The sequence below is a fragment of the Budorcas taxicolor genome, chromosome 24 (genome assembly GCF_023091745.1).
Source record: "Budorcas taxicolor isolate Tak-1 chromosome 24, Takin1.1, whole genome shotgun sequence".
NCBI lineage: Eukaryota > Metazoa > Chordata > Mammalia > Artiodactyla > Bovidae > Budorcas > Budorcas taxicolor.
In genome coordinates, this window is record NC_068933.1 from 36249598 (window position 1) to 36264939 (window position 15342).

Here is a 15342-nt window from a genome sequence, read left to right on the forward strand (position 1 = left end):
ACTGTGTTGGATAATTTCTTTTATAATATAGAAAAGAACATTTTCTCTACAATAGTTCTAAAGTCACAAAAAGGCTTGTGGAAAAAGGGAGCTGCCCGATTGAAAATTGTTTTTTTTTTTTTTAAAAAGAAACAAAACCAAACACAACCGCAAACCAACAGAAACTGAATTCACGGCCCTCGTTTCAACAGCTTCTCCTTCTGCCCTGACCCACCCTCCTCCCAAGACACCTCCCTCCCCACCCACCCCGTCCCCACCCCAACCAGGAAGCAATGACAGCGCTGAAGAGTCGGCAGAGGGCAGCACAGGGCACGTTCTACACACAGGACTGGGGGCTGGAAAGGTATATACAGAGAGACTGGTCCTACTCAGCCTTGCGCATGCTCAGAATGCTCAGACAGCGGTTAGGAGGCGGGATTCTGTCTTGTTCTACCTAACACGTTTAATTGAGAAAGTCAATTAAAGTGTATATATATTTATAAAAAAAACCAACAAACCTGTGCATTTGAAAAAATTTAATGCCTAATTTGTTACTTCAAAAATTTATCTATATAAAATGTACAAATAAAGGAGAGAATTTAATGCTTACAGGCATTTCTTTAAGCAGTACTTCCTCCTTTTGGATATTTGACTGCACATACCAAGTGGTATAATAGTGTCCATCTTCCAATGATGGAACATATATACGTATATATATATACACATATATATATATATATACTTATATATATATATTTTTTTTTTTTTAACCTATCCCTGGAGCAAGTGACAAGAAGAGAATGGGCAAACTGGCTGCACAAGAGAAAAGAGAATGAAGTTGGAAGTAACATAGGAGCCTGCTAAAACCCTGCTGTCCAGATCTGCCCGACTATGCTGGTGGTTGGTTGATCCCTCTTCTCCTCAGCCTCTCCCCGGGGAAGGGCCGCGCATCCCGATTCACAGGGGAAGGGACTCAGGATCTCAAAAGACGAAGGAAAACTAGAGGTATGTTATCACTGAAGTAGCTATAAGACTCACGCCACGGTCTCCCTCACAACACGCTATCTGCGTCATCTCTTCCAACACGAAGTAAACAGTGTCAAAGGTTAGTCAGGTATTTCTCAAGTCGCTGACATGTACAGTCATCTGCCAACCCTTTAGATGAGGATGTAAGAGGCTCATCGCCAAATCACCGGGGACTGCTGTTCACTTTAATGAGTCAGGAAGGCTTGAGAATCGAGACCCTTAAGAGTCTCAAGGTATGTACTAAAATCAAGAGGCTGCGTGGAATTATGTGCGTATGGCTGATTCACCAGGTGGTTTAAAAAAACAAGAGGTTACGTTCCTCTTTTGATTGTTAACTGACCATCTATTCCTCCAAGGCTGATCAGGATTGCAAACAGCTTTCCTCTGAGATTCTGCTGTTAATTGAGACTTACAGTATTTTTGTGTCTCTGAGTGCTGAGTGGGAGTAGTTTTTAAAAAATTATATTACACTTGATCTAAGAAAAACATTTCAATGAAGTCCATCTATAAAGAAACATTCTTGGGGAAAGGTTTCAAGAGGTGTGTGTGTGCGCGTGTGTGTATGTGTAGGGAGTGGAGGGGATTTTAGGAGGAGAAGCATTTTCCTGCCTCGCTTTATTAATAATAATAATAATAATATTAACAATAATAATAAGTTTAAGGAGCTTGGGTTGTTCTCCATGTCCCCGTCCGAGACTCCCATAAGTGCCTCCTGCTGGAATGAAGTAGGGAATGAAAGGCTGGGTGTGGAGGAAAAGGGTCTGGCTAACCCTCGAGATGTATAAGTAACATTTAAAAATGACGACACTGGGAGCTGCAAACACTTGAGGGGAAACATACATTTTAAAATAAAATAAAGATAATTCACTTTTACACAAATTCTGTCCATGTGGCGTGTAAAGAAAGTAAGGCTCTTTTTAATTATGAAAAGATTTCTGTGCATGTTTCCCCTATCCCCAAATCCGTTTTTAGATGAGTTCTATTGTAAAATGTTCAAGATTGTGAAGAAAACCAAAACCCAGAACAAAATGAACCCCCCCAAAAAAAGACCAGGTTTTCTAAAAAATAAAATAAACCAAAGAAAAATTCCTCTAAATCTACAGCAATATTTTAACTGGAAAAAAGGTCCATTTTTCTCTGGTTTGTCAGTATAAAAGGTTCCTTTATTTATATATATTTAGGTTCTGAACTGCAAGTCCGTCTTGCTCATCTTCTCATGTAAGGTCCGTTGAGCGACTGCTTGGGCACACCCGCCGCGTTCATGTAGCTGTGATGGGAGGGGCCCGTGTACATCACGTTTCCGTGCGGGCTCGGCTGCATAGGCTGCTGGGGGTAGGCCTGGCCCCCCATCACCCCCATCTGCATCTGCATAGGATACTGTGCTGTCTGGTTCATGTAGGCCGGGTTACTATGGTAACTGCTGTTCATCATGGGCTGGGTCATTCGATAGCTGTTCATGGCGTTCAGGGTGTTCATATTCATGGAATTGACATTATAGGCAGGGGTGGGCATCAAGTTCACCCCCATGTTCATGCCACGCTGCACGGCCAAGGCACGCGGGCCGGCCTGCATGGCGACCGCGGGCGGGCTGCGGCCGTACAGCTGCTGCTGGTGAGCCGCCGCCGAGGGCAGGGGCGCCGACTTGGAGCGGATGGAGATGTGCCCCTTGACGGGCATCTGCCCTTGCAGCCGCTGAGTGTGGGGAATGCCAATGTTGGTGGCAGACATGTTGCACTGCAGCAGAGGGGACGTGAGGTTCATGGTGGTGGAGGCCAAGTTCGGGGGCGGCGTCATGGTGGCTTGTGCTTGAGGGGTCCCCGCTAAGGGATGCGATGGAGCCAGCTGAGCCAGTCCCGTGTTGGACAGAGAAACACTGGTTGCATAGGAAGTCACAGCAGGAGAATGGCTATAAGGCATGGCATGGGGGTCCATAATGGTGTTGGTCAGCTGCTGCAACTTGGCTAGACTGAAGGTGGCCGACGGCTGGGAGTAGCTGCCGGCCCCGAAGTCCCCGGGGATCCGCTCGTAGATGCTGATGTTCCCCGCACTGCCGGACTCGGGGATCTCCATGATCATGGGCGCTGGAGTGAAGCTGTTGTTCATGCTGCACTGTGACAGCGGGGGCTGCTGCTGGGGCGGGGGCGGGGGCTGTGGCTGCTGGGGCGGGGGCGGGGGCGGGGGCGGCGGCTGGGCCGGTGGTGGGGGCGGGGCCGGCGGCTGAGGCTGTGGCGGGGGCTGCTGCGACGGCTGGGGTGGCGGCGGCTGCTGCGTGCTGGGAGGCCTCTCGACCGCACAGCTCTGCGGGGACTTGATGCCGCAGTTGGCGGCGGGCGGCACGCTGCTCTGCGGCATCAGGCTGCAGCCGCCGCCCATGCCAGCCATCTGCTGGGTGACCACACAGCTGTTCTGGGTGAGGCTGCTGGAGGACGACAGGCCGTAGGAGCAGCTGCTCTGGGATGAGCTGTTCCCACAGATGCTGCCGCCCATGGTGGAGTCGTAGCTGCTGGGGTTCTCGTAGTTCTCCGTGGTGCTCTCGATGCTGCCCAGGTCACTGAAGCCGCTGTCCACCACCTGCTGGGAGTGGTCGGATACGGAAGGCACGTCCATCATGGGGCTGGTCTCCATGTTCTGCATAGACGGGGCGGACAGGGATCCTTGCTCCGGGCTGATCTGGGTGTAGCCCCCTTCGAGGGCGGGCACGCTGGGGCTGCTGACCGAGCGCACTGACTGGCTGGGGTGGGACTGGACGGAGGACAGCGGGCTGTTGTGCTCCGAGGCGTGGCAGTCCTCCACCAGGGCCAGCGGAGGGTCCTCGTCGGCCTGCGTATAGCTCTGCAGCGTCTGGCAGGCGGCCAGCGTCTCCTCGCAGTCCTGGTAGGCGCCCTCGTGCTCGCCGCGCTCCTCCTGCGTCAGGGACTGCACGGCCTGCACCGTCTCCAGGTCCAGCTCGCTGTGTGGGATCTCCTCCTCCTCCTTCAGCTCCAGCAGCTCCTCCTTCGAGCGCGAGTCCTCCTCGCGGTCGTCCTCAGAGCCCGGCATGTGCTCGGACACCACGGATGCCTCGTGTGAAGTCTGCTCCTCCTCAGAATCCGGCTCCGTCTCCTCCTTGTCTTTCGGGTTCTCCCCGCTGCCCTGCACGTTAGGATCTAAAAAAGCCTCCCGGCCGCCTGGCTCCTCCTTGACGCCCTCCCGCGCCGGCGGCTCCCCCGGCTCCTCCTCCTTCTTGGCAGGCTCCAGGTGGCCGTCGTCCTCATCATCCGCGTCATGGTCTTCGCTCTGGTTGGTCTCCGCAGCCGTGTCCTCCTCCTCCTCGGGCTCCCGCCTGGCCAGCTCCTGCGGCGCCTCCTCCGACGGCCGCTGCTCTGCGGGGACGCGGGGCTTCTCCTCCTCACCGGCCTCGGGCTCCTTGGCTTCGGCCTCGGGGCTGCTGGCGTCGGCAGGAGAGGCCGCCCTGACGTCACTGCTGGTGGTGTCCTCCTCCTCCCCCTCCTCGACCTCCTCCTCCGCTTCCAGGGGCAGCTCCTCCTCTTCCTTCCTTTCCTCCGTTAAAGGCAAGTCGTCTTTTGGTTCAACAGTTTCTTCGCTCTCTTCCATTTTGGATTTACGTCCCGCTTTCGGAAGGGGGACGATGGGCTCAACGACACACTCTTGGGCAGACAGGGGTACCATCTCCCGACTCAGCTTAAAGCCCGGCTTGCGACCAGCTCTCTTCTTCCAGTGGACTGGTTTGCGGCTCTTGCCCTTGGGCCATCCCTTCTTCTTCTTCATGGGCGTGGATGTATCTGGCTCAAGTGCAGCGTCCTTCACATCACATTTTCTCAAGAGAGACACTGGCTTTAGGACAGGAGTGTCTGCACAGGAAGGATAAAAAATAAAATAAATTACAGGATCTTGTATTTGCTAGTGCCGTTTTCCGAGCCCACATGTACAACAGAAATGATTTTATTATCACCCCAAACTCCTGACTATCTTCATTTTTAAGTTAAGAATCTAAAGGAGAAACCTATTTCATGATATCCTCTGAAGTCACAGAGTGAACTGGCAGAACAAGGAAAAGAATTCTGGTCCACCCACGAGGTTCAAGTGCATCATCAAAGCCAACTGCACATCTTTGGGAAGTTACCCTAAGACTCAGCATTATCATTTAAAAAATGGAGATATGATTTATACGGACACAAATACTAGTAGTTCTCACAGCTACTTTAGACAAGCTGTCTTTACCATGTAAGTTACATATCAGCTCACTTATCCCTCCCCCCCCCCCCCCCCATTTATATTATTGCTTTGGTTTTCTTAGTTTCTACAAAATCGTTACTTTGGGTAATATCATGAGCCAACTACTCCAGGCCATGTCTGAGCAATCCTACAGGAACATTTCCCAGCCAGTGTTGTGTTTGTGTAAAAAGAGCTGCAAGGCATGTAGTCCTGGACAAATACTAACCTGAAGCAAAGGGTTTACTAGAAATAAATTTGATATTAGCATCACTTTCTCACCATCACTTTTTCTAAAAACTATGAAATATCCATAGCATAATAAGTACATCCACATTTCCCATTAATTTTTAAAAATAAGACCAGCAAGGTAGGAACAGGAATTTTTTTAGGGGGTTGGTGGGTGGAACTGGCGACGATGTGAACAACTAGTTTGGGATCCAAGTCATATATGAGCCCCTTCTTTTCATCTTTAAAGAGGAAATGACAACCAGTCTTATCACTGGATTTTTAGCTATGCCATAAAATTTAACTTATTTTGAGGTAGCTGTTACCCTTTTAATTAGAAATTTACTACTCCTTGAATAGGACATATTACAGATATGATTCAGGAACAGATTTGAAGCAAGTCCAATTTACACGAGTCTGACCTTATTCGAGAGCCACTTCTAAGCACTTAGTCATTTAACTGTACTTACGGAGTGCCTATTTGAAGCACTCAGCACACATAATTAGCAGAACAGGCCAGGTCTATAGACTGCGCACTCCAGTAAAGGGTTATTAATTATCTTCTTCACGCTCAGTCTCATCTACCCATTAACTAAAGATACACGTAATGGCCGAGAAAGGACTAGGTAAAAAGTACAATTTCCAAACAGCAAGATTACTATCTGCGGAGGCAAAAACAGGTGCTATGGGGGAACTGGGAAAAACCACTGACAAAAGGACAGAGAACTAAGGCAGAAGGCGAGTATGAGCACACTCGACACAGCTCTTCGGAGGCTGCAAGCCATCCTGCACTTGCTCGGCGGGTCATCTGCCCTTCACCCTCTGCTGGACGCTTTGCAGCTACCACGGCTGTATGTTTCAAAACCAGGAAACTACAACAGGCAACCGCTCTGTGAAACATACCATCAGCATCATCTGACTCTTCGTCATCGTCTTCATCTTTAGACTTCCTCTTAGAATCGGACCGACACCTGAGAACGTCCTGGGAGGCCAAGCGATGAAAGTACCCTCGAGAGAAGAGTTCGCTCTCATCCTCTTCTTCCTCCTCCTCATCAATCTCGAACGTTGGCTCTAATCTCGGCATCGGCCTCTCGGAGTCGGAGTCTTCAAAAGGCTCGTCTAAGACCTCCGTGGTCTCAGAAATGGTCTCTGTGACCACACTGCTATTGTGGTGTTTGCGCTTTCGGACTCTCCTTCTTCGGTGAAGAATTGGTTTCTATTTAAGAGAGAAAGAAGCATTTTATTTACGGTAATGAACATCGTCATTTCCATTAATAACGATTAATAGTTTTTAAACCTGACAGAATTAGCACATATCAAATGAGTATGCTGTTTGCCAAAAGACACTTTGAACATTAGTTCAAAATACCATAGTTAAGATACTATATATACATAAAGTGTCACAGATACAAAAAGGAATCACTGAAAACAATTTTGTAAAAAAACAGAGTAAAGAGTGGATGTTATCATTCCCCTACTAACGGTTTGGTTACACTTAGTACCCTAGGGAGCAGCCTATTTCAATACTGAAATGACACAAAGGCTAGTTTCTTCTCTTTTCCTCAAAAGAGAAAAAAAGACATAAAGCAGCGTACATCTCACAGCTCCACTGTGCAGAACCAGCAGGAAGGCCATGCGCCGCTGCTATGCACTATCCAGAGTTAAAGTGGGGCACGGGAATGTGGAATCGGTATAGATCTCCTTGGTGTTAGCGAGCATTTCAGAAATAAACAAATGTGGTGTTGGGATGTGGCACAGTAGGCATACTTCCGTACTAGAGTTGATCTAACATCTTAAATCACATAATAGAGATCACAAAATGATATCATGTATTACCAAAGCTGATCTAATTCAATCCCCTCATTCTACAGAAGCCAGAAAGGTTACAGGACTCGCTTTAAGGTCACATTCAGACAGTAAAGAAATGGCTAAAAATTATTGGCGATTCCTAGTCAAGTAAATTTCTTCAAAACTTTACAAGTATCCTGTACATGTACTCACTGCCTGTTATAATATTCTCTTTTTACACAGGGAAATAGCATAATTTTATTTTGTAAAAAGGCAACATAAGCCTAGGATGGCAAAGATATATTCTTCACAGTCACGTAATGAACAGCAGGTTAATCAACTTTTCTCCACTTCAAACTTACTAGTCTTTCTAGTTGAGAACACAGTTTTTCAAACGAGGTTAAACACAGCTCTGCTCTAAGGAGAAATGGCTGATCCAAGGACTGGGGCATGAAAGTAAGTATCTATGAGGCCACACAGATATGTCAAGCAACAGGAAAAAATGGTTAACTCTCTCGAACAGACTTCCAAGTAATTAACACAGATATTCTGCTCTTAGGGAGCAGAGTATAACTTCCTGCATCTTAGACATGGGCTGCAGGCAGTCACTTCCCTCCAAAGAGTACAGTAGAAAAAGGGGTCTGAAAAAGGCAGTAACTTAAGAGTGAAGAGACCTGACAAGCCTGGCACCTGGAAGTTGACATCAACGTCAACAGTGACAAGTCACATGGACAGCAGATGCCGCTGTATTTGGTCCTGGTACAGCCTGATGGCAGATACCCTTCTATGATGTGATGAGAATGGCCCTCTACCTCTGTGGCCTTCTTCCCAAAACACTTCACCCCATTTTAATACCATAAGGGGCATTCTACAGAATATCTAGCAAGTACTCCTCAACACTGCCAAGGTCATCAAAAACGAGGAGTCTGAGAAACTGTCACCAACAACCAGGGAGCCTAAAAAGACATGACAACTGAATGCAATGTATGTGGTGTGCTGGGTGGTATCCTGGGGAAACTGGGGGAGATCTGAACAAAGTATGGGCTCCGGTTAACGAAGTATCTGTGCTGGGTCACTATTTGACAATGTGCCGCATCAAGGGAGAAGGGCAGTTAACAGGGGAGACGGGGTGTGGAGAACATAGGAACTCTTCATACTTCCTTTGTAATAAACCTGTGAATCTAAAACTGCTCCTAAAATGGAAAGCTCTTTTTTCTCTGATAAATAGCCCTATCTTTTTTTTCCCCCCAAGGCTCTGCTAAGGAGAAGAATGATTTTATTGCGCTGGGTGAAAGCTGCCACCTCTCTGGTCCAGGGTGGCTCATCCAGAGAGCCGGCATGCTTCAGCTTGGCTGGTCTGCAGCAATGTTTAAAGTTCACGCCACAGTTTGGGAGATCTCTGGTATACAGTTTAACAGAATCTGTGACTACCACCTCACAGCCTTCAGTAATAACCTGGCTATCATTCAAACTTTGCAAGATGATGAAATATAGCTTAGAAAATACTTTGAAAACAAAGTTAAGTGAAACCACAGAGGGTTGAAGAGGACAGAAACCCAGGCAGGACACAGCGCCATGCAGGGCGAGGGGATAGGCATCACTCTAGAGTACTGGGGCACTGTCCCGCCCACTCTCCATGCAACTATGGGTATCTGCCTCTCCTTTTCTAGTAGAAACATTTCTAACCCATGCTTTTGGCCTTGTGATTGTGGAATCTCAGCTCCCCGACCAGAGTTTGAACCCATGATCCCCACAGTGGAAACTCAAAGTCCTAACCACTGAACATGGGGGAAGTCCCCAGGGGATTTTTTAAATCCCTGCTGCTGCTGCTGCTGAGTCGCTTCAGTCGTGTCCGACTCTGTGCGACCCCATAGACGGCAGCCCACCAGGCCCCCCGTCCCTGGGATTCTCCAGGCAAGAACACTGGAGTGGCTTGCCATTTCCTTCTCCAATGCATGAAAGTGAAAAGTGAAAGTGAAGTTGCTCAGTCCTGTTCGACTCTTCACGACCCCATGGACTGCAGCCTACCGGGCTCCTCCGCCCGTGGGATTTTCCAGGCAAGAGTACTGGAGTAAGAAGTCATAATTTGAAATCAAACCAGCTAGCTGAAAACAGCCTGTCAGCCCTTAAATACACGGATGACTTCCAGGTGAGCACTCATGAACCAGACGAGCCAAGTGCACATCCCACACGCTCACTGGGAAGATCACAGGCTAGGAGGCACTGGGCCTGCAGCTGAAAGGCTAACACTCTGTGGACTCCTGCCCTGACCTCCCAGAGCTCCGGGACGGGGCAGGGAGGGGCGGCCCACCTTCCGCTTCAGCGTGGGCTTGGTGAGCACCGGGGGCGAGCTGGACCGGGGACTCTCGGGCTCCCCGTCCTCCTCGCTGCTCTCGCTGCAGCCCCGCAGCGCGGGGCGGTCCCCGTCAGCGTAGCGGCCTTCACAGTAGCGCCCCTCGCTGTAGCGACGGGGCAGCCGGTCGTGGGCGTCGGGCAGCCCGCACTTCAGGGGCTCAGGGCTCCTCTTCGGCGGGCCTCGCCAGAGCTCGAGCCCCTCGCCAGGTCTCCTCTTGGGCCCGTCCGGCTTCCCGTCCTGGCTCGGCTGCTCCTGGGAGGCTGCCGCCGGCTCCTCGCTCTCCACGTACTGCTCTTGGGAAGGTTCTGACTTTTCCTCACAGTCTCCGTACTGCTCCTGGGGGGCTGGCGTCTCTTCCAAGAGCAGTTTTGGGTCCTTATCACCAAAGCGTTCCTGGGCTTTTCTGTTCTTCCTCCCCCAGCGGCCTCGCCGAGACGGCTGACTATTGGCAGGAAGACTGTCACGGGGAAGGACCTGTTTGCTCAAACGAGTGGTACTGGCTGGTGTGGTAACTTCTGGTTTCTTCTCACTTTCTACTGAAGTGTAAGAATCCTGTTCTTTGTTCTCACGAGATGCAGACTTCCCCACCTGATTTTAGAAAATAAAACCATGCTGGTTAATTTCCAGTCTTACTTGCTTACATCTCCTATTCTGGCCTTTTAAATGCTGAGATAAGAAAACAGAGCTTCAAAGATGACATTATTTAATACTTAACATAAATATTTCTTGTGTGATAGGGACTGTTTTAAAAGCTGTATGGGTAAAATCCACACCAATTATGTGAAATATTATTAGTATATCCCCCTTTTACAGATGAGGTAACTGAGGCACAGAACATGTAAGTAACCTGCCCCAGGCCATGCAACAGCAAATGAAGAAGCTGGGATGTAACCCCAAAGAGTCCGATCCAAGAGCCAGTACTCTTAACCACTATGCAAGCAATAAACAAAGTGACTGTTATTGTCCTTAAGTGTTAGTCACTCAGTTGTGCCTGACTCTTTGTGACCCCACAGACTGCACCCCACCAAGCTCCTCTGTCCATGAGATTTTCCAGGCAAGGATACTGGAGTGGGTTGCCATTTCCTTCTCCAGGGTATCTTCCCAACCCAGGGATCGAAGCTGAGTCTCCTGCACTACTGGCAGATTCTTTACCTAGTGAGCTACAAGGGAAGCCTTGTACTATTTTCCTTATAATCTAGTAAATGTTAAATGAGACAGTTCATGAAATTTATCAGAAATTTATAAACAGAGAGGAGACAAACTCTGGGGCATGGGCAAGAGAAAGAGGATGCTCAAAAAATGTAAGAAAATTTCTGGAATGATTATGACTTATTTTATTCTGAATACTTAATTTTCCTTGGAAAATTACACTAAACAGGGGGCACTGAAACTATTAATATCTATCAAAAGAGAACACAGAGTTTTAAAGGATAAAAGCACTGCTTTTAAAAAAAAAAAAGGACAGAGAACAGTGTGCATCACATGAAGAAAAATGGTGAAAATGGTGTAGGAGCTTCCCTAACCCTTCAATGGCGAAAGGCACCAAAGCGTTTAGTGCTCTGTTAGGAGATACGCACTGCTTATATTATTTCCTTAATGTTTTAAGGAAAATGAATCTTCATTTTAAACAATGATCAGATTTAAATTTAATTCAGATTCCTCAATTCCTATACAGCTTCAAACTTAGCTACTTATAGGCACTCTTGATAAATACTCATAACTAACACAATATAACAAATTTGAAGGTTTCCTAATGATACAAGGCTTGAAAATATACCAATAAGTAAACAAAACCCAGTCTTCCTGAAATTTCTATCACTGAAATAAACTTGGAAATTCTAATGTGAGTTTATAGTACTGGTTTCAGATCCCATTATATGTACATCACAAACACGCCTGAAAACCAACACGCGCTCTTCCTTTACCAGCACCGGGGACCGTCCGTGCCCTTACATTTGGCTCCAATTCTCGTTCCTGGCTTTGACGCTCTTCCGGCTCTCTCTCCTCCTCCTCTTCCTCCTCCTCCTCCTCTTCCTCCTCCTCCTCCTCCTCCTCCTCTGAGACAACAGAATTGGACACTATGACGGGAGTCCAGCGCAAACACTCGGGATCTACATCTACAGGCCGCAGATTCAGCTGAAGCTTTGCCATGTGATCCTGGATAAGCTTTTCCCGGCGGATAATCACAAATCTGAAACCAGAGAAAAGTTTATAGCAATCAACGACGCACCAGGAGTACCAAACAATGAGTATGGAGCTGCACTCCCAGAAAGCCCTGGAAATGAGAGCAGATAAATGCTTCAAAAAAGCCTGCCTGGAAAGACACCACCGAGATGGCTCAGAAACACGAAGCTGGATAAAGACTTCACACTCAACTAGAGTGATGGAAGTGGTTGTTTCAGTCACTTCCCACCTCTCAAACTTCTGCCATTCTCTCGCATTCTGTCTTTTATTCTCCATCGTTCTGGCCCAAATGCCTCCTTTCTTTGTGACCTTTTCTCCATCACACTAGACAGGTAAGCTGTCTTTCCTCTGACCTGTAGCTCATTCTGTGCCATCTGTATGGAAATTAATCAAAGATGTATTTTAGTTGATACTATTTCTGCAGCTGTTACTTGTATTGTGAAGGTGCTTCCCATAAATAACAGATTCAGTAGCTTAGGTCTGAAAGTTAGACGGAAGACCAGAAAAAACGTTTTTTAAAAAATGATCACTAGTATAAAATATATAAAGGAAATGCTGTCTCAGGATCACCAAGTACACCACTTATGTCAGTTCATGCACTTTAACTGATATTAATCTGGCTGCCCGATCCAGACACCTTTACCCAATCACCTTTCAAAGGTTATACAAAGGGATGTTAATACTCACTGGTCACTCCGGAAGTCCAGCATTCGCAGGTGGTGGAGTGTGGAAGTAATGTCTTGAGGGCAGATTCCAGTCAACTTACTCAACTTCTTGATGCTGATCTGCTTGTCATTCTGGTGATAAAGGCACTCCAGTATTACACTTTTCCAGTAAGCCATGTAGGAAAGGCGACCTAGATCGGACAGCGGTTTCTCTGGAGACCCTGCTTGGCCTTCACGCTTTGATAACAAATAACCTAAAGAAACCCCCAAATCACAAATATGTCAGAGAGCCTAAAAGATAGAAGTTTACAAAAATAACAAGCCCTTCTTCCATAATCAATCCAAGTATTATAGGCTATAATTTCAGAGGCTAATTCCTTCAAGAACAAAATTACAAAATTACTTGAATACAAATTTGCAAGATTACACAATTTATATACTCTGGACATTGAATTAGTATTATTTTGTCTATAGTTAATATAAATCACATTGTTAGAAATATTCAAACCGTTAAAAATCAGGACTTCGTATTAACAGGCTGCACAGATAAGATCGAGGCAAGAATGCTTTTTGCCTCAATGTACGATGGGGGGAACCATCCCTGCATGTTTCACTTGGGCCACTAGATGGCAACAGAACTATTTGCTTGCACAAGACTGCCTTCAGTTTTTACATAGCCCCAAGACTGGGGTTCTATGAGGGGCCTCTATGACAATTTCTGGTTTCAACCGAAGCGTCCCTCGCAGTCGCCCACCACCCTAATTCTTGATACGCGCGAATGGCCACAGCCAGCATCACTGTGTGGTGCTGTTACTCTGCCTTCTTGTCCAATGCATGGAACAGGAAAAGGAAGGAGTAAACTGTAAGCGAAAGTATCAAAAATGGAGATGGCAGAAAAAGGCAGCATTTTGTCATCAAAGAAAATATCCATCCAAGAATGGTAAAGTGGGAAAATACATTACATTAGGAAAAGTTTTAAAATAAAAACAAATACTATAATCATATAGACTGTTGTGTGTATAGCTCCAAAAAAAAATGACTGAAAATATTCCTCCCAACTCTGCCACTTAATGGCATAACACATCCGATCATGAGTTCTATTTCAGAACAATATACTGATGCTAAAGGAAACAGTGTGTGTTATCCTCTACTACTAGTTGGAAAAACAGGAAAATATAAAAAATAACCACATATGGTGGTTATACTGTGTCACATATTGGCACATATTTCCAAGTAAATATGGTCAGGGACACAGTCTAAGGCTAAGCAGAATAAGCTTCACTGGTCCATGTGAGAGAATTAACACTAGAAATGTAACCATCTGATATTTAGAACTGCCTCTCAGAGTCCTTATAAGCATTATTTCTTAAAGTATTCCTTTAAATATTACTATTTTGAGCGAATATCTGAGGGAAAATATTCCCTCAAATACCACTATTTCATAATCAACAGAAGGCACGTGTGCGCAGTCATGTCCAACTCTTTGCAACCGCATGGACTATAGCCAGCCAGGCTCCTCTGTCCACAGAATTTTCTAGGCAATAATACTGGAGTGGGTTGCCATTTCCTTCTCCAGGAATCAATAGAAAATTTACCTCAAATACACATTTACTTTCAAAGCAAGATTATCAATGTATAAAACAAAATGCAAGTTCCACATGACCTTTTTAGAATAATTAGCTTTCAATTTTTAACTGAAATTACACTATCTACCCTATCATTTACTTCTATCATTTTTAAAGGTGCATCGCATATTTTTAACCATTAGATAGAGCCTGTAACTAAAACACGCTGCACACATTTCTCAGATAACTGGGTAAGAAAAACAGGGCAGGTGCTGCACTTCTTTATTAGTGCTAATTTAAGTAGTTCTACAAAGCTTTTTAATATTGTGAGATAGAATTATTGCATAAAATAAAACTAAGTTCCACTGTAAATTAATAACTACAAATTAAAACTATTTGCTATAAATCACATAGAAACTCATATCTAATATTAGCAATTTAAAAATACTTCATGTCCAACCAAAAGAAAGTCCACATGAAGATACAATGAGGATACAATGAAGAGCAGTTACGTTACTATAATCCTTACTGAAATCGATGAGAAACCTCCCATAGCCCTTGCGTTGGTACTGGGGAAGAATCATTATACAGGAAACGTTATATTTCTGTTGACAGTGCTTTTCCTGGTAAAGAAAACAAAAGTCTAGTTTTAAAACAACAGGCTGGTAAGACTAAACACTAATGTTAATTTTTAAAAAACAAAGATTAACAGTCAAAACCACAGCCCTGGTCCTTTGGGATTAGCAATGCACATCAAGAAAAAAATACCCCTCTGAGAGGGAGAGGATAGTGTTAAGTCCCTGGCATTCCCCACAAAGCAACCGTCCCCAGGAGAAAAACATAAACTGAAGCGACGCCACCCAACACCATCTGCAACTCAAAAACAGCATGTCAGCGCCTGAGATAAGCAGAGGAATCTGAGTCCTGACCCACCTGCAGAGCTACAAACGCTGCCGTCAATGTGGCCCCTAGAAGTAGGACAGTTCCTCACCGACTTCCAAGTGCCTTCTATTGTAGCACCTGCTTTGGCACTACATACGGTGGGTTTTTTATAAATACACCTCTATAGATCAAGCAATATATTTTAAATTATGCTTAACTACTGAAATGGCCTACCAACAGCTAGGGCTTTGCACTTGACTAGTTTACACAGTTAGATTTTATCTTAAACAGAACTGCATCTTCAACATTGACAACAAAAGAAACATTTTTTTCTCTTCAAGAGAATGGAAAATGGAAAGAGAGAAAGTATCCTTTAATAAAAAATGGCTTCTTAAAAATTCTTACTTCTATGCCTAAAATTCAAACTGGGGAGAGAAGATTTAAACAGAGAAAGAAC

The 15342-nt window shown here is 45.9% G+C and overlaps 1 protein-coding gene across 1 annotated transcript in view; it reads right to left on the minus strand.

Moving 5' to 3' along the window:
* Nucleotides 1–639: 639 nt before the first annotated feature.
* KAT6A (lysine acetyltransferase 6A) overlaps nt 640–15342 on the minus strand; it is a 104413-nt gene continuing 89710 nt past the window's right edge. Inside the window, exons 12-17 of the mRNA XM_052661309.1 lie at nt 14533–14626; nt 12461–12692; nt 11543–11780; nt 9545–10177; nt 6349–6661; nt 640–4856 (exon numbers count right to left, since the gene is read on the minus strand). Coding sequence (XP_052517269.1) covers nt 2212–4856; nt 6349–6661; nt 9545–10177; nt 11543–11780; nt 12461–12692; nt 14533–14626 — 4155 coding nt within the window. The 3' untranslated portion in view covers nt 640–2211. The remainder of the gene's footprint in view (nt 4857–6348; nt 6662–9544; nt 10178–11542; nt 11781–12460; nt 12693–14532; nt 14627–15342) is intronic.